The sequence below is a fragment of the Micromys minutus genome (assembly GCF_963924665.1).
Source record: "Micromys minutus genome assembly, chromosome: 13".
NCBI classification, from domain to species: domain Eukaryota; kingdom Metazoa; phylum Chordata; class Mammalia; order Rodentia; family Muridae; genus Micromys; species Micromys minutus.
Window position 1 is genome coordinate 1,686,508 of NC_137982.1, and position 23,047 is coordinate 1,709,554.

Here is a 23,047-nt window from a genome sequence, read left to right on the forward strand (position 1 = left end):
GGAGTTTTACGTTTCACCTCTAGGTGCGATAGGGTGACGCCAGATCTAGCTCCCCGAGACCGAGCGCAGGACTCCAGCAAGGGAGATGGTCCGCAACTCAAGGCAGACGTAACTGCAACCAAGAACACGTCTCCAAGCCGTAGCCAGCCAGCCCCTGCCGGGAAGTCTGCAGGGTACCTGCAAGGATGCGGGTGCGCGCGATTTAGTGACGTAAGGACGTAATGGGTAACGTCAGCAGTGCAGGGGCGGGCATCCTGACGCAAGCCACATGCCGCCCAGTTTAAGGGTGTACGCAGGCGCGGTGGTCAAACTAGGGTTCTGCGCTTGCGCAATGACCGATAACCCGCTGCGCGTGCGCACTGGTGTCTAGGGCGATGGGCGGGGTGTGGACGCCTTCGGTATGGCAGCCCGCGGTCTTTCTCAGTCTTGGGCTTCCTGACACCTCCAGCAAGCGAGGTCTCTTGGGCCGGCTCCTCAGTTATGTACCCACCGCCGCCGCCGGCGCCGGCGCCTCACCGGGACTTCATCTCGGTGACGCTGAGCCTGGGCGAGAGTTACGACAACAGCAAGAGCCGGCGGCGGCGCTCATGCTGGAGGGTGAGGCGGGGTCAGGGCAGGGGAAGTCTTACTGAGGGAAGTGCCTAGCTGGAGCGTCTGTGTCTCTTCCAGCTTTCAGGTTTTCTGCTGCGTCTGGTTCTCGCGGCTTGGTCCAGGTGGTGGTTGCTTCCCCTGCCTGATGCCAGGTGCCCTGGGGGTCCTTGGCTGAGGGGCACGGACACAGCATGTATATGGTCCGATGTATGGTCCGTCGACGCCTGAGCCAAGTCATGGGGATTTCAGAAGTTTTTCTCCAGTGCGTGAGCAGCTGGACACATGGTGTACAGCTCTTTTGCCACGTATGAGCTAGTGTGCTCTGTCACCTCCTCCACTGACTGCCCTGCCAATGTTAACTTTGCTGAGAGGGAACTTACCTGCCCTGAAGACATACATTAAGTAAGGGTCTCTGAATCTGTGACAAGTGTCATTTTCTGGCTCTTTCTTAGAAATGGAAGCAACTTTCGAGGTTACAGCGGAATGTAATTCTCTTCGTCCTGGGCTTTCTGGTTCTCTGTGGATTCCTGTATTCTCTTCAGGTGGCTGACCAGTGGAAAGGTATCAAATACCAGTGGTGCAGGGCAGAGGGGATGGAGGCTGAGCTCAAATACATTATTGCAATCCAAATAAAACAGTACACAAGACATATGTGGTGACAGATTGACAAGAAAAATAGCAGAGGGAAAAAGGTGGAGCTCAGTATGACCATCTACTGTACAAATAACCCTGTAGGCTGCTCTCTAGGTCTTTGGGGCCAATAGTGCTGCCTCTTCCTGCCAGAGAACATCCATCAGTAGCATCAGATCTATCAGCACTAATCACATGTCCCTACCATGTATTACTGTGTGTCTGCCAAGGACCAGTGGATTTCCTGAAAAGATGCCTAGGATCCCTTCTGGGCTTCTTTAAGGTTGGAGACCAAAACATTGCTTCAAATTGCTCAAATCAAGCTGCCTGTTTAAGCACTATTAAGTGATATGTTGAGGGGGATGTTGTATGTTGTGCTTAAGGACACACTGCCAAATACTTGAAAAAGAATTGATTCAGCCTACCAAAGGCTGTAGTCCCAGGATGTGGGAGATAGAGGCAGGAGGATCAGGAGTCAAGGCCAGCTTGAGCCACACAAAACCCTGCCAAAGCTGGGAGGTGGTGGCTCTTTTAATCCCAGCACTTGGGAGGGAGAAGCAGGTGAATCTGAGTTTGAGGCCAGCCTGGTTTACAAAGTGAGTTCTGGACAGCCAGGGATCCACAGAGAAACCCTGTCTGCAAAAAACAACACTAGTACCAGATCGGATTCCTCTGGGCCTTCTTGAACTCAGTAGCTTCTTGGAGGTCTCACTACCTGAAACAAATAGCACCTGTTTAGACATCGCTTCTGGAGCCTATATGGGCCTTAAGGTGAAAGGTTTGCTTCCACAGCTCTGAGTGGCAGACCTGCAGAAGTAGAGAAGATGAAGCTAGAAGCCCTGCCTGTCTTACCAGCTCCTCAGAAGGAAAGTGCTGAACCAGAAGGGTTTGCAGACATACTCTCTCAGGTATTTCCAGTAAAGGCTATGTGGGGTTGTCCTTGGGGTCTGTTTTGGAGCATTCTAAGTTGGCAAATACTGCCTCAAAGAGGCTGAAGTGTTTCTTTTTCCTGTCACATTCAACCTTACACTGGTTCAGTTGAGGCTGTGTGTATAAAGTTGGGGAAGGAAGAGGCAGACACTTGCTTCATTCTCTTTGAACACCACCATGGTTAAGCTCCTGTGTCAAGTGCTGGCTGCCCACTTGTGAAGGAGAGGGCACTTCTCTTTGGAGGAACCACAGAAGCTGATAGGAAGGACAGATGAGAGCCAGCAGTAAATAGGATCAGACAGTTGGTTGGCACATGGCAGAATACAGGTCAATGCTGAGAGGTGGGACCGTCCCTAGTTCCATTTAAGAAGCCCCTGTCTCTGTCTAGGTAGGCAGGGCAAGGTTGAAGGAGATAGATCTTTGCAAAGTGACCTTCTGGTGGAGCCAGGCTGGGGTGTAGGAATGAGGATCTATCCTGGTGGTGGTTCTGGTGGTGCCTAAGGGGTGTGGACAGTGTGCTCAGGAAGATTTGAGGACGGAGAGGAGAGCTGTGCCCATGTGGAGGTGCTGCGCCGTGGAGCAAAATGCTGCTCAGGGAAGTTATGGTGTGGAAAAGAGTGAGGGTCCCTATACAGAGGGGCCTTTGAGAAAAGAGCCAGCTTAGGAACACTGAGGAACTCCTATCTGACTGCTGTCTTGCACCTAACAGGCAGCATGGAGCAATGGTGGTATTAGAATCACCTGCCAGAGGAGGCATTTCTGGGGAATCCTGGGTCAAGGTATTGTAGTTTGTCTAGAGGGGGTTGGAATAGGCAGGCTTCATCCTGGGGTACCCAATCTGAGAAGCTTAGGGTTGTGGGGAGTGGGGCAGATGGATTGGAGCCTAGAGGTGTGTCAGAGGCAATAAAAGAGCCAGTTGCTGAGAGCTGACTTGTGGTAGAGAAGGGCCAGACTCAGATTTCTTGAGAGTTGAGGCAGTTGTCCATTGCAGTTGAGTTCTACATCTCTAAAGCCTTGGCTATTTGGGGTTTTAGTTTTAGTTTGGTTTGTTTCTTTTTTTTCCCCACATAGCCAAGACTACACCTAGCAGATGTTGCAAGTTTTCAACTTCCCCTGTGGGTAGAGTCTTGGGCCCAGGTGGAGGTTTCATGTCCCTCAAGATTAGGGTATCTGTTGTACAGACAGGAGACCTCTGCTGATGGCCACTCTAGAAGGTGTCTCCTCAGTGTGGTTCCAGGCTGAGAATGGGTGCAGGTTGGTTTGGGGTCCAAGCATGGGACATCAGTCCTGGTGAATTTAGGGGTGCTCACTGAAAAGTACAAGAATGTAGTAGCCGGGGCTGGCAAGTCCCTTGGTCAGGCCATAATGGGGAGAGGGGAGAATTTGGAAAAGGACAGTCAGTGTCATACTGTTCATACAGCTTTTGGTTGACAGACTGTTTCCCCATGGTGATGCTGCTTCCTTTTCTTGTGTTCTTTGGCATCTGGCTCATGAAATAGGCTAACAGATAGGAGAGACATAACACACACACACACACATCTACTCATCCCCCAGATAGGAAACCATGACTGACCAAAGTCCAAATCGGTGAACCAGTGACCTGTATTGGGGTTTCTTACAGGGATATGGGTGAGAAGTGACTTAAAGATAGCTGTGTCACTGAAGCCCACCCAGTGTGATGAGCATTCACAGAGCTGGGGATCTGGTGCTACGAAACAGTCTGTAGGCAGCTCAGCAGGTTGGAGAGTGCCCTTTCCAGTTGGTCTGACCCTCTTCCAGCAGCTCAGCTGTGTTCTGCTTCTTCAGGCAGCTGGTCTGGTCTCAGTCTGTGTAGCTTGGCTTGTCTGAGGGTCTTCATTGCAGCTAAGCTCCTTTAAGAGGGACTTTCAGCCTTTATTGCTTACTCTGACGGGGAGGAACCTATTGAATTTGGTCAGTTTCAGTGGTTTCTTGCTCAAAGATCTTCCTGGAGGATGGAATGTTTCAGTCCGGTGGAAACTTCCGTTCTCTGGCGTGGGAGAGGAAGCATTGAGTTTCTCCAGTGGTTCAGTATGCTGCCCTCCATGGCCTTGTGCTCGCTGTCAGGTGCTCACCCTACTCTGCAGCTTAGAATGTTCTAAATACTTGTATACTTCAGTAGATTTCATTGCATATACGCATTTAAACACAGTTGAGGATAGGTGTCATGTGGACCTAGTTAGTTGGTTAGTATTTTTGAGACAGAGGTTCCCTATGTAGCCCTGTCTATCATGAACTTACTTTGTAGACAAAGCTGGCCTCCAACTCAGAGATTCATCTGCCCCTGCCTCTAGAGTACTGGGATTAGGTCTATGCCATATGCTCTGTTTGGTTTTATTTTGTTTGTTCAGGACAGCGTTCTTCTATGTAGCCCTGGCTGTCACTGTAGACCAGGCTGGTTTCAAACTTAAGAGATCTGCCTGCCTCTGCCTCCCAAGTGCCGGGATTAAAGGCCTGCACTGCCTTTACATGGCAGCCTGCCCCGCTGTATTTTTATCCTGGGCTTTTGGTATCTTCTGTCATGTTAGTTCTAGCTGGGTCATCCACCGCACGCATGTTTTACCATAATTTACCAAGTTATTCACTGAGAATATAAATAAAGGTAAGAGTGGGTTTCTGTGCCTGCTGCCATGAAAGCTCAGAAGTCTGGGAATTATGCCATTTTATTGACTGGCCTGCCCTGGGTGTGAGGGTGGCGGGGGACCCAGCCCTGTCATTTCATCCCTGTTGTTTGTGAGAACACTTTCTACACTTACTCAGACGGAGAGTGCTAATCCTGGCTGTCATCCTCGGCGTCCTTATCTTTGCCATTCTTACTTATCTCTGGGACTGTTTCAGTCTTAAAATATCCCTGAGGGCTCTCAACTCTACCCAGACCTGTACTAAGTATTTGGTATTTCTCCAAGTTTTTAAGCAGCTCATCTCTCAAACCTTCAGATTGCTTAAAAGTGAAACAAATTCCCCTCAAGGCCTGGTAGAGCACAGTCGTCCACTGCCCTCTTTGGGTATGGATACACACTTGAGGGGCAGAGTAGAGAAGCCCAGGCCATGACAGGTGATATATTTTCACATGTGACTCTGATTTTGGTTTAGAAGCGGCAAAGGCATTTTCGGCGGGGGCCTCCCCACCTGCAGATCAGACCCCCCAACACTGTCTCCAAAGATGGGATGCAGGATAATGCTAAGGAGAGAGAAGCAGCCCCGCGGAAAGCTCAACAGGACGAAGGCACACAGAGAACCGTCATCAGGTACCACTAGCAGGAGATGGGTCTGAATGTGCAGTGTCTCATGCCGGCTTGGCTTTTGTTTCAATGAAAACTCATCTTGTCTGTGTCACGTGCTCCATTTGAAACAGACCGTGTTGTAAAGATAGCTTCAGTGAGGTTGATTATGCGGTCAGATTTCAGAGCCACATTTGGCCCATGGCCTGTTCTCTGGTGTGCTTGGTCTGAGAGCAAGGCTCTTTGAAGGAATGTGAGGGTAGAGCTTCAAGAGGGAGTGGAGTGAGGAGGACAGGAAGACTCAGCCTTTCTCTGTGCAGGCAGCTGCGGGGGTGACTGTTGGTTGACAGGCACCTCCTGTTCTAGCTACTTCTAGCTTGGCAGTGAGTAAAATAAGAAAGCATGGCCTGGCTCCCTGGACTGAGCTGGCACTTGTCAGCCCAGCAAATTTTTGCTTGCAATACTCCTGGAAACCTCAGCTTAGATGGTTTTCAGCTTCATTTCTTACTCAGTGCCACACTTGAAGGTATCAGGAGTGGCCTAAGTTCTAAGCCTGTGCAGCTGTTCTGAGGATGTGGAGCCTGCGGTCTTAGATTCATGAGGACATTGGATACAGTGTGGAAGAAGCAGTGTAAAAAGCCCCAGGAAAAAACTTCCAAAGCCAGTGTCTAGTTTAGCTTGGGGTTGCTTATGATATGCTCTTACGGACAGAAGCTCTTAGAATGGAGAGGCAGGGTCTCTGGAGAGATGGCTTAGTGGTTAGAGCACTGACTGCTCTTCCAGAGGTCCTGAGTTCAAATCCCAGCAACCACATGGTGGCTCACAACCGTCTGAATGAGATCTGACGCTCTTTTCTGGTGTGTCTGAAGACAGCTACAGTGTACTTACATATATAAATATGTAAATATAAATAAATAATGGCGATATAAATAAATCTTTAAAAAAGAAAAGAATGGAGGGGTAGTAGCTGAGCCCTCTTCTGCTCAGGTTTTTGAAGCAGTCCTTTGTGTTCATGCTTCAGCAGCATGTGCTGAAGTTAGAATGACAATGACACAGAAAACTGGCCTGGCTCAGGTGACATGCAAATCTGTGAAGCACCTATAATAAAAATAAATAAAAAGCCAGATGTGGCAGTGCACACCTTTAATCCTAGCACTTAAGAGTTAGATATCTGGTGGATATCTGAGGCCAGCCTAGTCTATATAGGAAGCTCTAGACCAGCCAAAGTTACTCACAAAAAAGAAGGGGGGGTAGTGAAGTTAAGAACACTTGTTGCAAACAGCACCCACATAGCAGCTTACAACAATCCATAACTACAGCTGCAGGGAACCTGACTCTTCTGACCTTTGAGAGCAGCAGGCACCCAGGTAGCACAAACACATGCGGGCAAACATTCAGTACACATAAAATAAAAAGAAAAAGGAAAAGAATACACTATAGACCAGGAGGTGGGAGTGCATACCTTTAATTCCAGCATTTGAGAAAGTCAGGGAGATTTGTGTAAGTTTGAGGACAGGCATGACTACAAAGAGACCCTGTCTCCAAAAAAATGAACAGAGGACAAAGATACACTGTAGCAACACTAAAAAAGAAAGCCTTTAGGCTGCTGCTTAACTGTGTGCCTTGTAGCAGACACATGGTTATCTCTACTTGTCATCACTGGGAACTGCAGGTGGACTTCCTAAGTGTCACATCTGAGAGAGACAATTCCAGGCTAGGAGGGTGCCCTGACTCCTGCACCTATAGACTTCACTTTGGGTTCATTCGGTAGATTGCAGTCATTTCTGTAGAAGCTTCAGCCTCTGGCCGCTGCATTCCTCCTTGGGTTGCTCCTTGGAATTCCTTACATCTCAAAAACTCCTCTTGCTTAGGTCTCTCTGATCTAGGCTTTTTTCTTAGAGCAGCCCTAGGATTGTCTTTTCCACACCCAGATGGCTGTACCCAGGATGAGTGCCATGTTCTGGATAGTGTGTGTGTCAGGATTGCCTAGTTGTTTTTCTGTCACTCTATGTTCCCTACCAGATGCGTTCCTCTCGGGGCAGGCCTTGTCCTAGGCATGGCGTGGGATTTGGAGGGTTGATCTAGCTGACTGCTTTCCCCTCTCCTCTCAAGCTGGCGGGGAGCAGTGATTGAGCCTGAACAGTCCACTGAACTTCCTTCCAAAAGAGCCTCCATACAACCTCTGGTTTTGGCATCCAAGATATGGAAAGAGCCAGGTGAGTTTTTCTTCACTCTTGCCTCACAGAACCTGTGCCCAAGAGCCTGAGGATTAGCACTCTCCATCTAGGTCATGACCTTCTGACTGTGCAGTTCACCCTTCAGCATCTAGACTCTGTCCACATGCCTCTTACAGCATTGGGACTGTTGGTGGATTCTCGGTTGTTCTGATTTTGTGCCTGAGTGCTGAGCAGCCAGAGAGGATGCTCTGTTGAAGGTTGGCTTTGCCATTCTGCTCCTGGGCCAGGTTGTGCCTGAGCACGAGAAGACACAAAATTGAAGTCATACATTTTAGAAATAAAGATTAAACAAAATAATTTTTTATCATTCTTTTTGTTTTTCTTCTTTTGTTTGTTTTTGAGACAGGTGTTTTTTTCTTTGTAGCCCTGTCTGTCCTGGAATTTGATCTATTGTAGACCAGGCTGGCCTCTGTAGAAGGCAGACTGAATGCCTCTGTCTCTCAAGTGCTGGGATTAAAGGTGTGGGCCACAACTGCCAGCATCAATAAAAATAAAAGTCTAGTTATTGGAAAGAAGAGACACAGTGTCCCTTGATGTGTCTGCTTATTTCTAGACCTCACAGGTCTCTGGGCCACTCGGGTTTGCAGCACTGTTTACTGCTGTGCTTGGTCCCGGCCTCATGGTCCGTGTGGTTCCGTGTACACTAGCCCATTCCCATTCTCAGTACGCTTGGCATGCTTCTGTTGTGATGTAGTCTTTGAGGGTCTGCATGGTTTCATACACTGAACCTTAGAACCTACTGGGAAGAGGTATGTGGTGTGGTACGCCACAGATTGCTATGTGCTGCCTAGTTGAGGAGAAGAAAGCTCCTGGTGGGGATGAGGCACTCTCGAGGAGGCCATATAAGTGCTGGTGTTCCCATGTGGACTCTGGAAGCTCATCTTGTTGGAGAACATGTACAATTTAGGCTGTATCTGCCACAATCTGCCCAATCACGGGTTCCTGCTTGTCCCTAAGTTCACATTAGGCATTGGTGGCCGGGTTCCATGTTCATTTTCTGCACTGTAGTGGTGCAGAGAGGGACTTGAGGTTGTAGTACGGTTGAGTGTGGCTTCCAGGTGACATGGCTACTTGTCACTGTATCACTGAGGGTCCAGCCTGTACTTTGTCCTCCTGGCTTCTCTGCTTCACTGTAACTCGTGCTTCTGCCCAGCGCGTGTCTTGCTACATTAACTGAAGGGTCACAGGTGGCCTCTGGTGGCCTTACCTACCCCAAGAGTGGGGCTGTTCCTCCTACTTGTGCTTTCTTCTCTAGCCCCCCCGAATGACCGCCAGCGTGGAGTGATTGAGGCCTTTCTCCATGCTTGGAAAGGTTACCAAAACTTTGCGTGGGGCCATGATGAACTGAAGCCTGTGTCCAAAACCTTCAGTGAGTGGTTTGGCCTGGGCCTCACCCTGATCGATGCCTTGGATACCATGTGGATTTTGGGTCTGAAGAAAGGTAATGACTCCTTTTTTGATTGGACTGAGTCTCCATGTATGACACATAAGCCAAAGCATCATGTGAAAGTCCCTCCATGTGGACCATGAATGCTGCTCCATTGGACTTTGGTTTTCTCCTGGATACAGGAAAATGTGTGCTTGGTGTACTCAGGGCCTGTTTCTTATCCAGGCTCTTGTTCAGAGCAGCTGTCCATTGCCTCCTGAAGAGTGTGGCCTTGGACTCTCAGCCAAGTCTGCTCGATGCACAGTAAGGGGGCTGGATTTGCTTTGGCTTTGTAGCTCCAAGGTACCCTACTGAGGTTATTCAGATGCCATTTAACTTGGTAGTGTGGGTCCTTAATAATTTCTAAATTGATAATTGTTTTTTATTTTAGTTTTTATTCTTTTAAAAGACTTTCTTTTTGATCATATATAGGCATGTGTGCTTGCATGTAGGTGTGCACACATGATATGAACGCAAGTGCCCTTGCAAAGGCAGAGACAGCAGATCCTCTGGATCCAGAGTTGCACACGACTATGAGTCTCGTTACGGTGCTGACAGCCATCCCACGAGAATGGCACTCTGACTGCCGAGCTGTCACTCCTGCCCCAGGTTAATTTTTGGGATTGCTTGAGCAGCCTATTGGCCGCTCATTAGCCACGCATGTCCTGCTTGTGACATGGCATTTGAAGAGAACTGCATACCAGGGCTGCTCCACAGGAGACCCTTTCCTGCAGAAGGCATTTTGTTTGGATTTGTTTGTTAAATTTCTTTTCTTTGTGTGTGTACATGTGTGGGCATTTGTGTGTATTATGGCACACATGCAGAGGTCGGAGGCCAACTTGTGGGTTCCAGGCACAGAACCCAGGTTTTCAGACTTTGGTGGTAAGCGCCTGTATTCACTGAGCATCTGTCCTGCCCTCTTGGTTGTTTAAAGGCAGGCCTCAGATGGCCTGGACTGACTGAGCTCACTGGGTAGCTGAAGACACCTACTTCCGTAGTGTGCTACACCGTGCTTGACTATTGTTTTGGTTTTGGTTCTAAAAACCAATGTTTTAGGGGATAGAGCAATAGCTAAGTGTTCAAGAGCACTGGCTGCTCTTCAGATGCCCAGGTTCTGTTCCTAGGGCCCACAGGGTAACTAACAACTACACACACGGTACACAGACATTCATACACACAAAATAAAAATGTCAAAATGTATTTTAAAACAGGAGAATTGAAGAAATGGCATATAGTTAAAGAGTGGTGTTTGCTCTTCCAGAGGACCCAGGTTTGGCTCCACCACCCATCTGTAACCCCATTTCCGGGGGAATCTGACGCCTTCTGACGTCTCTGGAGGCATTATACATATATATGTTGTGCATACCTGCACACACACACACAAAACACCCAAATACATAAAAGTAAAGTAAAAAACAGGTCTTAGTATATAACTTTAGGTGTCCCAAAAGGAACTGTGTAGCCCCTCGCCTTGAATTTTGGGAAATCCTCCTGCCTCAGCCTCCCAAGTGCTAAGGTCTCAGAGTTGTGTCATTGCACTTTGTTCCGTGTAGAGTGACAGACCTGGGCGTCTGCTCTTCCACTCTCTCTGTTCCACAGAATTTACGGAAGCCAGGAAATGGGTGTCAGAGAAGTTAGACTTCCAGAAGAATGTTGATGTCAACCTGTTTGAGAGTACCATCCGCATCTTAGGGGGTCTGCTGAGTGCCTACCACTTGTCGGGGGACAGCCTTTTCCTGAGCAAAGCTGTGAGTGCTCCTGGCTAGGCTTCCTGTGACCTGGTGTGTGGAATTGGAAGAAATTATTTCTGCTTTCCTCTTCCAGTGCATTTGAGTTGTATTGGTGTGTGTGAGCTGCTGTCCTTCTGTTATTGCTGCTGTGATGTATGGGAATGCTCTTGATGCTGATGCCTTACCCTAGTTTTGCTGTGTAATGGGCGTTAGAAAGCCACCAAACCATACTTCTCTACCTGGCTGGGCACAGATGGCTGAAATGTGGAAAACGGCTCTAACTTGGATCTCTGGTGCTTTTATGCTAGGAAGATTTTGGAAACAGGCTAATGCCTGCCTTTACCACACCCTCCAAGATTCCATACTCTGATGTGAATATTGGCACTGGATTTGCCCACTCACCCCAGTGGACTTCAGACAGCACAGTGGCAGAAGTGACAAGCATTCAGTTGGAGTTCCGGGAGCTCTCTCGTCTTACTGGAGTTAAGAAATTCCAGGTAAGGGCTGGAGTTAAACGTACTTGCTGCCTTTTGTGAGAGGACCCAGCTTCAGCACCCAGAAACTACTTGGTGGCTCACACCCTCTGTTTTGTGCTTTTTTTGTTGTTTGTTTGTTCGACTTAAGGCAGGGTTTCACTATATTACCCTGGCTCGACTAAAAATCAGTATATAGACCATAGAAATCTACCTGTCCACCTCCAGAGTACTGGGGATACAGGTGTCCCCACCACACACACTGTCTTACAACCTCTATAACTCCAATTCCAGGGTGTCTGACACCCTTTTTTGGCCTTCATATGCACTATGCATACATGTGGTACACATACATGTAGGCAAACACTTATACACATAAAATAAGAATAAAACTTCAGAGAGACAAAGAAACAAAAACAATTTCAGGTAAGAAGGGTAGGTTTTAGCTAGACATGGTTTCCCTTTGTCTAAGTGCTTCTCATGAGTAATTGGTATGCTGTTTTGCTGTGTGAATTTCAGCTTTTGTTTTTTTAATTAAACATTTAAAATTATTTATATGGGGCTATACTTGTTGGTGGTGGTGGTAGTGTGTGTGTGTGTGTGTGTAGGTCAGGGGCAACCAAGGTGGACTGTTCTGCCTTTCTACTTTTATATAACTAGGTTGCCTGGCAAATTACTTTACCTGCTGGGCCACCTGGTTGTTCCTTACTGATTTTCAATATGTCTGCTTTTTAAAACCATCTATTAATAGCCCTCCTCATTTTGCGCAGTGCAGACTGTGCCAGTTAAAAAGTCTGTGCTTCTATTCCCAGCCCCTCATAGCTCCAGGCTTCTGTTCCTGGGAAGGGATACGTACAAGGGACTCATGTGGGTAGAAGCCACACTCTGCCATCTCCTGATGGCATCTTCCACTCAGCCTCCTCTGTTCCGCTGCCGTTGTTAGGGTTCCTGTCTTTCTCTGCTATAATCACCCCACAGGTGGAGGACTTCGCTGTGATCTTGCTGCTGTGCTGCTAATGTACACAGTTGGGTGCTTCTGGGTCTTAGCTCTCTGAGTGACATTGCATGTGGCACACAGAATTGTGTGAGATGCACTTTGAATTCTTGAGCTTCTTCACTTGAACTGGACTTGCTGGGTCACATGGCCATTCTGTGCTTCCTGTTTCAGAGGTCAGCACAGCGCTAGAACAGCACTGTTTTCCTTTCCCACCATTAATAACAAGATCCCAGTTCCCACATCCTCAGCAGCACGTTTTTGTTTGATCAGACTCTCTGTGGTCATTGTGACTTGACCTGTATTTCCCTAGTGTTCTTGATGATGAACATCTTTCATGTGCTTATGTTACTGCTCTGGACAAAGGTCTCAGTTCTTTTGACCATTACCTTTCTGCACTAGGCTCTGGCATTAACTGACCTGCGCACCTTTGCGTCATGCTTCCAGCATTGAAGCCGCCCATATTGCCTCTTAGCCACTCTGCTTGGTGTTGTTTTGAGTAGGGATAGGAAGTCTTCCAACTTTATCCATTCCTTTTTTTTATTCCCATACAGTGAATCCCCACCATAGTTTCTCTCCCTCCACCCCTTCCAGTTTTCTCCTCATCACACCCTGAACCCCTCCCGCCTTCCCCCTCAGATCCATTCCTCAGTTTCTCTTCAGAACAGGCTTCCCATAGATGTCAACCAAACATGGCACAACAAGACCCACGTCTAAACACAAACCTCATGTCAGGGTGGGTGAGGCACCCATTAGGAGGAACAGGGTCCCAAGGGCAGGGGAGAAGGTCAGAGACACTCCCACTCTCACTGTTAGGGTCTCATAAAAACGCCAAGCTAAGACCACGACATATATACAGAGTGTCTCACACAGACTGATGCAGACTCACTAACTGCCTCTTCAGTCTCGGCCCCTATAAGCCCTGCGTAGAGTTGATTCTGTGGGCTGTGTTCTTAACCCTGTGGCTCCTACAATTTCCTACAGTTTCTCCTCCTTCACCGCTTTTCCAAAGCTCTGAGAGGAGCTTTGACCCCATGAAGATCTGTAGTTTGGGATCTCTCTCCACCTGATATTTGACTGTGGGTCTCTGCATATGCTTGCTCCCTTTAATGGCCAGAGGAAGTCTGTCTGGTGATGATTGAGCTAGGCATAAATCTGGTGATTTGAAATTTCTTTTCTTTTTCTTTTTGAGATTTATTTATTTTATTTATATGGGTACACTGTGGCTATTTTCAGAAACACCAGTACAGGACATTGGATCCCATCACAGATGGTTGTGAGCCACCATGTGGTTCTTGGGGATTGAACTCAGGACCTGTGGAAGAGCAGTCAGTGATCTTAACCACTGAGCCATCTCTCCAGCCCCCGATTTGAAATTTCTTGAAAATTCTTTGTAGGTTTTAGGATGGGCTTTTTTGTGTTTTAAAAAGATAGGGATTGCATTGACTTTGTAGATCACTTTGGGGAGCCTGGACACCTCAACAGTTAGGTCTTCTAACCTGTAAACATAAGAACTTCTATTTCCTTAATACCAGTTTTTTATTTGTTTTGTTTTGTTTTCTGAGACAGGGTTTTTCTGTGTAGCCCTGGATGTCCTGAAACTCTATAAACCAGGCTAGCCTCGAATTCAGGTTCCACCTGCCTTTGCCTCTCAAGTGCTTGGATTAAAGGCTTACAACACCAACCACTGCCCAGCTGTTTATATCAGTTTTAATACCTTTCTTCAGTGGTGTTTTGTTTTGAAACAGGGTCTCACTGTGTAGTCCTAACTGGCCTGAAACTTACTGTATAGACCAAGCTGGCCTCGAACTCAGAGATCTACCTGCGTCTATATCTGTCCCCTTAGTTCTGGGATTGAGAGTAAAGATATATGTCACCATACCCAGCCCTCTCTGTAGTGTTGTATAGATTAATATAGAAGTCCTTTCACCTCTGCAATGATTTCTAAATATTTCATTTTATTTTTCATAAAATATCTGTGATTTCTGTCACATACAGCTTCTGTTATGTTGCTTAATACGCTGCTGAACCACCTTGGTAGCATGTCATGCAGGAGCTCAGTATCCACATTGCTAAAGAAACTGGTTTAGTTTTTTTCCTGTGATAGGATATTGCTGGCTTCATGGCACAGGTCAGGAAGCTTTCCCTTCCATTCCTGAAGTTTGACAAGAGTTGGTTGGAGTAAGTCCACTTTCCTCTTGTCTGCCGCAGGAGGCCGTGGAGGAAGTGACAAAGCACATCCACTCCCTGTCTGGGAAGAAAGACGGGCTGGTGCCTATGTTCATCAACACCAACAGCGGCCTCTTCACCCACCCGGGAGTGTTCACCTTGGGTGCCAGGGCTGACAGCTACTACGAATACCTGCTGAAACAGTGGATCCAGGGTGGCAAGAAGGAGACACAGTGAGGCCTGACCACTGCCTTGATGCAGGGCCCCCAGCTTCTGTCCCCACCCTCAGCTAGGAGCAGTAGTCATATAGGCGGTTTGACTCCTCAACAGGAACTCACTTCCCGGATGGAGGGGCCATTCAGTCAGCACAGCCCGCCTTGTAGCCGTGTTCATGTTGGCAGGTGTTCAAGGGCCTGAGCTCTGACTCGGGCTGTGTGTGCAGAAATTGCTTCCTGGGCAGGGCCAGGTCGTAGAGCTCATGAAGGTCGTAGAGCTTAGTGGAGCTCCTGTCCTGTGGCTCTGAGGAAGACAGTGCCATGACAGAGCTCAGAGTAAGCTGTCTTGTCTGTTCACAGGTTGCTGGAAGACTATGTTAAAGCCATTGAGGGGATAAAAGCACATCTGCTGCGGCAGTCTGAGCCCAGAAAGCTCACTTTCGTGGGAGAACTTGCCCACGGCCGCTTCAGTGCCAAGATGGTAAGCTGTGTGGACTGGCAGAGCCTTTGGAAAGCCGCTCCGTTCTCTGTGACTTTCAGGGTCTTAGCTTTTGTTGGCCAGTAACAGGGAAATCTAGTCATTTGCTGTGTACCATGGCCACGGCTTGACCTGTTCTCATGACCCCAAGCAGAGGTCTCACATGCTGCAGTAGCAGGCATGGGCTCTCCAAGATGCAGCTGCCCTCCTCATGGTTCTATGGTTTCTGAGTGCAGCACATCTCTAAGGTGTTTGTTGTAGACAGGTGGAGGGGATCCAGAAAGCCGGGTCAGTATGACCCCCCAGTGAGAACCTGCACTGTAGCTTTTCCCCTGGACCTAAGTCTGCATGTGACAAGTGCTGGGAGCCTCGCTGCTCCTGGGGCTTCTCTCCTCCAGTCAGGTTGACTGTTCTTGGTACTGGCCAGGCAGCCTGGGTCTAGGCCCAAATACCAGAAGATACTTTGTTTCCAGGACCACTTGGTGTGCTTCCTGCCAGGGACCCTGGCTTTGGGCGTTCACCATGGCCTGCCAGCTGACCACATGGACCTGGCTCGGGCGCTCATGGAGACCTGCTATCAGATGAACCAGCAGATGGAGACAGGTCTGAGCCCTGAGATTGCACATTTCAACATGTACCCTCGGGCACATCATAAAGATGTGGAGGTCAAGGTGAGCCCAGCATGGGCTGGCCTGGGGCAGGGGTGATGCTAGCAGGGGTGGATATTCCCTGAGACTCTTTCTCTGCCCCTAGCCAGCTGACAGGCACAACCTGCTGCGGCCGGAGACTGTGGAAAGCCTATTCTATCTGTACCGTGTTACAAGGGACCGCAAGTACCAGGACTGGGGCTGGGAAATCCTGCAGAGCTTCAATAAGTACACACGGGTGAGCTGTTAGGTGCTTCTCTGTGGTCTTGGCTGGTGACAGACACAGCTAGGTTCCTGCAAAGCTCTGGCCGGACCTACCCTTGAGACTGCTGTGTCACAGACTGGGAAGATCAGTTTTCTCAGGCCTCCAGTTGGCTGCTCCCTAGTTGTGTGTGACCTTGATAATGTAGTCACCCTGCTGAGCTGGGTGCATCAGGGCCCTGTTGTCTTTGGAGGCTTGGAGATGTCCAGTGTTTCCGGGCTCATTCTTAGGACCCATGCTTTTCTGAGAAGGGTCTTTTTCTCCTGCCCTGTCCTACCCATGGCTTATGAAATGCTTGCAGTTAGCCAGAGTGCTGACCTCACACATACCCCTCCCCTGCTGGAATCCATGTTCTCCCTTGCTCTTTCTCTTCCTGTACAGTGGCCAGAAAAGGTTAGAGCTAGATGTGGCTTAAGTGTGACACCTAGCTCTTTGCTCCAGACCTCCAGCTCCAGCTTCTTGCCTGTACCTGCCCTGGGTTGTGCATAGCAAGCTAGAGCTGGACATGTACTGTAGCTGTACCCTTTTGGAGGTATTTTCTGGTCACTTGGGTTGTTGGCATTTTACAGGATCCTCTGTAGACCTGTGGTTGACCTTAGCTATTACCTAGGTAGTTGCTAGGATGGAGCCTACTCTAGGGCCATAGACAGAAGGTTGAACAAGTAGCCTGGATGACACCTCTAGCTAATGGTTCTCCCCAAGGCTTGGCTCAACCCGTGTCATTGAGGCTTTGACTCTTACGCAGGTGGCTTCAGGTGGCTATTCTTCTATCAATAATGTCCAGAATTCACACAAGCCTGAGCCCAGAGACAAGATGGAAAGCTTCTTTGTGGGAGAAACGCTGAAGTACCTGTACCTGCTGTTTTCTGATGATCTGGAGCTGCTCAGCCTGGACACCTGTGTGTTTAACACAGAAGCCCATCCCCTACCCATCTGGGCTCCTGCCTAGGAGGATAGCACCTGGCCTGGGCACTAGTGGAGGCTTTGGTGGTCCTGTTGGGTCTGTGACCTTCACAGGGCAGCCGACAAGTGGGATGCTCCTGCCCAGTTGTAGGTCCCTCCCGATTCAGCTTTTCATGAAGGTGGTGGGAGGGGCAGGAGTCAGATCAGCAGGTGTGGGTTCTGGGATTAGGCTGGCAAGTCTACCAAGCCTTTGACTTCCTCAAAGCCTCATATCTTGGCTCCCAATTCCAATTCCCATGTCTGAATGACCCATGTTGGCTGACTGATGGCAGCCCCATAGTAGTCCCAATTATTATTACCTCCTGGGATCACCCAGGACCCCAGTGCCTGTATTGAGTTCAGAGTGATAGCCCAAGCCAGTGAGGTGCTGGGCTTGGCCCAATGTCCTATAAAAGCCCTGACTCCTGATCAACCCAAGGGTCCGCTGGGCCAGTATGACCTTGAGGGTCTTTGTGGCTCTAGTGTTTACGGGTTGGACTCAGGGATCCTTCTGGCTACCCTACTGGGATGGCAGGAGTTAGAACAGCAATTTTGTCTTATTCCCAGGATACCCTGGTATAATGTGATTTCTCAGTTGAGAAGTGGACTTGGTCCCACTGAAATGGGTCTTGTGGAGAGGGAGAAGGGGTGGTGTCTGTCTAGACCAACCTTAAGTTCTCTAGATAACATTTCAGTAACTATCCCCTAAAGTCAGAGCTGTCCACTTGAGGTAGGAAGAGCTGGGAAGAATAGGCTTTGGGGCCATTATACAAACAGGCTGCTCAGTTGTGCTATCTCAGAATGGTCTGTGAAGATCACCTGCTCTTGCTGGCTGATAGGTTTGTGCCTTAGCATCTGAGCCCATGGAGTAGTCTTTGATGAGTTGCTACTAGACTGTCCCTGGGCCTTGGCTAGGATTCCCCTATCTAATTCCAAACAGCACAGCATAGGACAGACTAGACAGAGCCTAAAGGACCTCAGTACTCTGGGCCTGTGTTCCCTGTGCACCCCAGGATTCGGAGATTTGACATGCTAACTCCTCATGTGCAGCTCAAGAGCATCTCAGTGGTAGCCACCCTGTGCCTCTGAGGTATACTAGTTGCTCTGGGGATTTCCTGTCAAGACACTTGTACCCCAAACTGGTTCTAACACCAAAAGTGTCTGCAAAGAAGGACCTGGCTGGTAACATCCTCAGGTCTCCAATTTATGGGTAGAACCCCCCCCCCCCCCCATCAGCTTTAGTCCCTCCCATTAGCTTCTCTCTATGTTGTCCTGTGCCAGGAACCACATAGGCTTGTGAATGGACAATTTAGGCTGTGGTCAAGGCTTAAGCAGTTGAGAAGTGTATTCTTCATCTCCTGCCTTCTCCCAGATGTATTCTGGAAGATATGGTTGGTGTCAAAGGGGCAGCAACTGCCCTGTGGCCCTCTGAAGAGTTACTATAGATCAGAATAACTGGGTAGATGTCCACAAAGTTGGGAGCTGGGAGCCACATTAAAGCAGACAACATGGGAATGGTCCTAGAGGGGAGGCTGGTGCCCAGTAGAGGCCGAGTTCCCTCCCTCCTCCTCTGAAACCCGAGAGCTGGAGTCTCTGCTTAATTAAATGTCTAACTGGTCTCAGCAGGCTGTGTGCAGCGTGTTACTTTATCTAGAGCATATCTCCAAGTATCTCAACCCTCCACACATGGATCCTACATGATAAGGACACATCATATGTTTATTCAGTTTCTTCTGTCTACCACCAGCTCCTTGCTTGAAGTTCAGCTTAGTCCACGGATCTGAGTAAGGCAAGCTGTCATGCCACAACTGCTCACATAAAACAGGGATCTCTGGGTTTTGCTGCATATTAGCTGGAAGGGTGCTGCTTCTTAGGCCCAGGCCACTGTGGCACTGCTGGTTGCTTTAGTCTGGCTGCTTCTACCCACTCGCGAATGAGGGTAGCTTCCAGCTTGCGCGCCTCCACGACAGATGGGGGGTCTTCTGAGTTAGATGCTCTAGAAGCAGACAGATAAAGGTGGGGACGTTCAGGTGGCAAGCATACAGGTGGAGCTTCATGCCCATCCAACCCACAACCCAGCACTGGCCCAGAGGCGGGCTGCCCTCCACTGCACCTGAGGTCTAGGTGATGTGCTCCCCCATGGATGGTGACAGCAATTATTGATGTACTCAGGTTGCTCTGGATCTGTTGGAAGAATCTGAGTCATGTGGCCTGTGCTTTAAGCCTCAGGTAGGCAAGCCCTCTCCCACCCTTGTACCTGACATAGATGTCAGTACTGTCTTTGGAATGCAACTGAAGCCATAATGAGCTTAAAGCACAGCTTCAAATAGCTCCATTGAAAAGGAAAGGTGGGAAGTGATGGGCCAGATGTTAGACTACTCTAAGTGATTGGGAAAAAGCAAAGGAGAGAAGCGGAACCTGAGTGAGTCTGCAGAGGCGAAGTTCTATGAGGAGCCTGGCAATGCAGTCCAAGCACTGCCAAGAATACCGACATGTGGCTGCCAGCTGCCAGGCCTGGACTTACCCCACCCCCTGCCCAGGGGTCTAGGTCACCGTTGGAGAAAATGATGTTGCTGGCCGCTTTAAGGTCTAAAAGGAACACAGCAAGTATCCAGTATGGGCTTTAAAGCTGCATCAGGCACTGCAGAACCAGCTCAAGGCAGAGGCAGGATCCTTCCCAGCACCCGGCTCCCAGTCACCAGCCCAGGCCTTTACCGCCACCCCAGAAGCTGGTCTGCAGCCAGTCTGGCCGGGGCCACACGCCCCATGTATCCAGGCAGTATTGCTGGCGGAGTTCATCAGAGAACGGGATTTCAGGGAACATGTCTGTCACATTGTTGCTGTCAAAGGTCAGATTGATTTCCGTACAGGCCTGCAGGTGCCCCACAGTGAAGTCAGAGAAGCAGGTCACACACCCAACCCATACGCTTGCCAGTTTAGCTCCTCTATGTTCACAAACCTGGTAGTCCCAGGCCCTGGCGTCAGAGCCAGTGCCACAGCCAGTGGGGTCAGCACAGCTTTGGTACAGCCGATAGATGTCAAAACACGGTTCCGTGCCAGAGGAGTTGTAGACCAGCCCTGGATAAGATCAGTGCTGGGACCAGCAGCCAGCCGGCCAGTACATGCTCAGCTACTCCCCACCCACCTTGGAAGGAAGGCTAACGTAAGTGCACCGTGAAGTAAGCACTTGGAGTCTGTGGAGCATGTGTTGCTCAGGGACAGCAAAGGCCCCATGGCAACCCTGGCCCCATGGCAACCCTCCAGGGTAGCTGTGCCTGTTCCTAAGATGGCTGGAAAGTCATCTGCTCACTTCAGCTTATGCCCAGTTCCTAAAACACAGGTTCTGTCATTTCAAAAGCTGTACTGGGTCCCCCACTACATCTCAAATAGCCTACCAGACCAAGCCAGGTCAGCAACATGGGTCACTGTTAGAATCACGACCCATGCCCCATGAAGGCCAAGAGTAGACCTACCTGCCAGTGCCCGGAGACCCACGATCCTCTGGCTCTCACTCAACAGCCGTTCACAGCCCACCTAGACAAGGGCAGCAGACTATCTCAGCGCAGGCCCCTTCAGAGTGAGTCAGGGCTGCCTACATGGGTAGAGCAGCAGATGTCTTGAAAGCAGGTAGCTGCAAAGCTAGCACTGGGTCCTGCACCCAGGGAGAACCACCTTACCTTGACAGGGTTGGCAGGAAGGGGCCCTAGAAAGTCAGTAGCGTACGGGTAATCCATCATGGCGAGCACAGTGAATGCATTCCGGGCGAACCCAAAGAGCTGAGTCAGGTCCTTTGGGCTGGAAAGTGATTGGCAGGTACCAAAATTCTGGCTGATGGTGTCATATGCTGAGAAGAGAGAGGCCAGGAGAAAAGGCTGACTAACTGCTGATAAATGTGAAGGGGAAGAGTAAATGCCCAAAGTGGGCAGGAAGGATTTCCTCACCTCCCTGGAGGAACAAGTCTTTGATTTGCCGGAAGGCATCCTGCACAGCCTGGGCACACTTGGGACTCTGGCCATAAAAGTCCTGGAGGAGAGGCCGAGGTTGCTGCTGCTGCCATTCCTACAGTGGCCCGGGGTACCCAAGTCCCCTCACTCACCGCTGTAACATCTCGGAAGAACTGGTAGGAGTTGCCAAGGCCTGCCACAGCTACAACAGGAGCGCTGGCTGCCAGTGCCCCAGCTACCAGATGGGGGTACTTCATCCTCATGTAGGCGCTCAGCATCCCCCCATAACTGGGGGCGGGGGGCAGAGCAGAGGATTATGGTTGTGGGAAGCTGTCTGCATGCTCAGGCCAGCAGCCTCCCCATCCTCCAGGCTGAGGTGCTTAGGCTGGACCTGTGTCATCTGCTTGCTGTTTGCCTGTTCAGAAGTCCCAAGTGGGGGTGTGGGGGGAGGGGGGAGGACCTGAAGCTGTCAGGCCCACTTCTGATCCCAGGGCCAAGGCAGATAAAGCCTTCACTGGGAAAAGGCACCTGTGGGTGCCCTGCCCTAGTCCAGCAATGAAGACATTACTAAGACAAAATCAGAAGGCAATGTCACATACACTGCCTATGAGGTCCACGCAGCCTTTCCATGTACAGGTCTAGGCACACTGGGGCTAGGCAGAGGATGTAGAGAATGTGAGAGACATCTCTTTGGCCCTCCTTTATATAAGGTGTCACTTGGTACAACAGGGTGGGGCCAGAATAGGACTCTTTTCTTAGAGTTGGGTAAGAATAGGACTCTTTGGATCTCATGTGGGGGACAGATCTGTCCTGAAGGGATATTAAGGACCCACCTTCCTCCAAAGGCTATGGTGGGGGCATCCTGGACCCCAAGACCCTGCCTCAGGGCCTGGAGCAGCACAGCAAAGTCAGCCAGCGCCTGCTCCACAGTCAGCAGCTGTGTGTATCCCCGCTGTGTGGACTGCACACCGAACGGAAGCGATTTCCCATAGTACCGCTGCAGGAAACAGGAAGGAAGGCTAACTGGAAGCAGGAAGGGATGGCCTCTGTGCTCCCCACCTTCTTCAATTCAGGGACTGCCAGGAACCGTCCAGGTACCCACGTGCTCGGCAAAGACAAGAAGGGCCTCCTGCTGGGCTGCCAGTTCCACCATGAAGCCAGAGTTGTTAGCGAAGGACCAGATATCCCCCTCATTCCCTGTGTAGAAGAAAATGGGCCCCTCGCCCATCTTCCAGAACTTATCTATGGGAAGTAAATGGATTTCCGTAAGGCCAGGGATCTGCAGGTAGGGATCGTACTGTGGGACCAGCACTCACCTGACACCAGGAACCGCTGGCCAAAGGTTTTGTTGCGAAAACTCTCAAAGTTGAAATGGTCTATGTATTGTTCAAAATAATTCTCACGGAAGTCGGGGTCTAGAACTCTGTCGGCTGAGGGCAGGTGCAGAGGCTCAGGAGCCGTTAGGGATCACCGCGGACCCAGAAGCGTCATGAGGGAGGCCAGCCAGTCTGCACTCACCTGTGGCCTGGAGGTTGCACAGACCCAGTGTCAACAGAAGGACAAGGACCCAGGAGGGGACCCCGTGGTCCATAGGAACACGAGGCTGGAAGCTCATGCCTGACTCTGAGCCGGGTGCTGGCAGTCATGTGACCCTTGCAGTCATGTGACCCTGGTCACGTGACAGGAGGGGCGGGGCAGCATCACATGACAGCCTGATGGGGCTGTCCTACTGTGGTTGAATTCTAGCGGGAGGACTAGCCCACTCTCCCTCTTACTTCAGCTTCCCAGTTCTTCAATCCAAATTTCTGAACTCCAATTGTTTCCACAAAGATGGTCACTGGAGGAGACGCAGGAAGCAGAGGGCTAAGGCTCATCAGGACTGTATGGTCTCCCAAGTGTCCAGCTGCTGAGTACCACAAGGTGATGGGAGGGAGTCCTCACACACAAGGATGCCATAGGACGTTGAAGGCCCCAGGGGCTGCAGGCCCCACATGTTCCACTGGCTGCTAGAGCTTCCTACTCATTCAGCCTGGGCACTGAAAACAGCCGGAGCATCGCCGTCATGCACTCGGCTAAAATGACCGCTTTGCTCGACGGGCCCATAATTACAGAGCCCTCAGAGCGTGCCGCGGAGGGACAG

The 23,047-nt window shown here is 49.9% G+C and overlaps 2 protein-coding genes across 4 annotated transcripts; one reads left to right on the forward strand and one right to left on the reverse strand.

Annotated features, from left to right (window-relative positions):
- The first annotated feature begins 388 nt into the window (after positions 1-388).
- MAN1B1 (mannosidase alpha class 1B member 1) lies at positions 389-18,552 on the forward strand. 3 transcript variants are annotated; one of them, XM_080927280.1, is made up of 13 exons: positions 389-597; positions 1,044-1,152; positions 2,014-2,129; positions 5,263-5,417; positions 7,503-7,606; positions 8,883-9,068; positions 10,653-10,801; positions 11,092-11,280; positions 14,462-14,652; positions 14,995-15,115; positions 15,586-15,783; positions 15,866-15,997; positions 16,767-18,552. In XM_080927280.1, exons 1-13 carry the CDS (start codon positions 481-483, stop codon positions 16,968-16,970), a joined length of 1,971 nt encoding a protein of 656 aa, XP_080783406.1. In that variant the 5' UTR covers positions 389-480; the 3' UTR covers positions 16,971-18,552. The 3 variants fall into 3 exon arrangements, with proteins under 3 accessions (XP_080783406.1, XP_080783408.1, XP_080783407.1); XM_080927282.1 differs by having other exon boundaries at positions 15,870-15,997; XM_080927281.1 differs by having other exon boundaries at positions 15,586-15,715; positions 15,870-15,997.
- Positions 18,553-18,664: 112 nt separating this feature from the next.
- DPP7 (dipeptidyl peptidase 7) lies at positions 18,665-22,548 on the reverse strand. Its single transcript, XM_080927287.1, has 13 exons — positions 22,426-22,548; positions 22,224-22,337; positions 22,010-22,149; positions 21,741-21,904; positions 21,060-21,195; positions 20,905-20,986; positions 20,641-20,807; positions 20,437-20,497; positions 19,923-20,041; positions 19,679-19,835; positions 19,488-19,552; positions 19,077-19,147; positions 18,665-18,959 (listed from the first exon to the last, which is right to left on the reverse strand). The coding sequence occupies exons 1-13, from the start codon at positions 22,520-22,522 to the stop codon at positions 18,812-18,814; spliced, it is 1,521 nt and encodes a 506-aa protein (XP_080783413.1). The 5' UTR covers positions 22,523-22,548; the 3' UTR covers positions 18,665-18,811.
- Between the last annotated feature and the right edge of the window lie 499 nt (positions 22,549-23,047).

Coding starts and splice junctions, on each gene's coding strand:
- DPP7 (XM_080927287.1), bottom strand. CDS start 22,522: ATGAGCTTCCAGCCTCGTGTTCCTATGGACCACGGGGTCCCCTCCTGG. Junction 22,150..22,223: donor CCAGCGGTTCCTGGTGTCAG/GTGAGTGCTGGT, acceptor TACTTCCCATAG/ATAAGTTCTGGAAGATGGGC. Junction 20,042..20,436: donor GGGTCTCCGGGCACTGGCAG/GTAGGTCTACTC, acceptor GATCTTATCCAG/GGCTGGTCTACAACTCCTCT.
- MAN1B1 (XM_080927280.1), top strand. CDS start 481: ATGTACCCACCGCCGCCGCCGGCGCCGGCGCCTCACCGGGACTTCATC. Junction 7,607..8,882: donor CAAGATATGGAAAGAGCCAG/GTGAGTTTTTCT, acceptor TTTCTTCTCTAG/CCCCCCCGAATGACCGCCAG. Junction 15,784..15,865: donor ATAAAGATGTGGAGGTCAAG/GTGAGCCCAGCA, acceptor CTCTGCCCCTAG/CCAGCTGACAGGCACAACCT.